This window comes from Diaphorina citri, unplaced genomic scaffold (assembly GCF_000475195.1).
Source record: "Diaphorina citri unplaced genomic scaffold, Diaci psyllid genome assembly version 1.1 scaffold32747, whole genome shotgun sequence".
Taxonomy (NCBI): Eukaryota; Metazoa; Arthropoda; class Insecta; order Hemiptera; family Psyllidae; genus Diaphorina; species Diaphorina citri.
In genome coordinates, this window is record NW_007410082.1 from 1 (window position 1) to 643 (window position 643).

Below are 643 nucleotides of genomic sequence, written 5' to 3' on the forward strand. Positions count from 1 at the left end.
AAAGAAATACCTGTACCATACACTGTGAAAATAGAGAAGCAAGTTCCGTATCCTGTGTATGTGAAAGTTCCTTACGATAAACCGTACCCTGTGATTGTACGCAAACCGTACAAAATCGTTCACGAAGTTTTACATCCGTATGATGTACACATTAAAGTTCCAAAACCGTATGAAGTTATCAAGCACGTTCCAACTCCCGTGAAAGTCCCAGTTGATCGCCCCTATCCTGTGTCTGTTCCCAAACCTTATCACGTGACTGTGGAGAAGAAAGTTCCCGTGACAGTTGAGAAGCGAGTTCCCTACCCTGTCCCTGTGCCTGTGGATAGACCTTACCCCGTACATGTACCTGTCACTAAACATGTGCCTTACACTGTAGAGAAGCGAGTACCAGTAGAAGTGAAGGTACCTGTGGACAAACCATACCCTGTGTACATACCTAAACCCTATGCCGTCCACGTAGCCAAGCCTGTGCCCCATACCGTGGAAAAACATGTGCCATATCCTGTCAAAGTTGCTGTCAAATATCCTGTCAAAGTTCCTGTCCCATATCAAGTAGTAAAACATATACCAGTATATGAACATGACCATCACTATTCTCATAGCAATCATAACTCACAACACTACTAAACCAACCCTTGACCTC

The 643-nt window shown here is 44.2% G+C and overlaps 1 protein-coding gene across 1 annotated transcript; it reads left to right on the top strand.

Moving 5' to 3' along the window:
* Window positions 1–6: 6 nt before the first annotated feature.
* Window positions 7–627, top strand: LOC103523682 (repetitive proline-rich cell wall protein 2-like; the record flags this gene model as incomplete). Its single annotated transcript, XM_008488703.1, has 1 exon — window positions 7–627. A coding segment is annotated over one exon (621 nt), but the record flags the coding sequence as incomplete, so codon positions are not given.
* Between the last annotated feature and the right edge of the window lie 16 nt (window positions 628–643).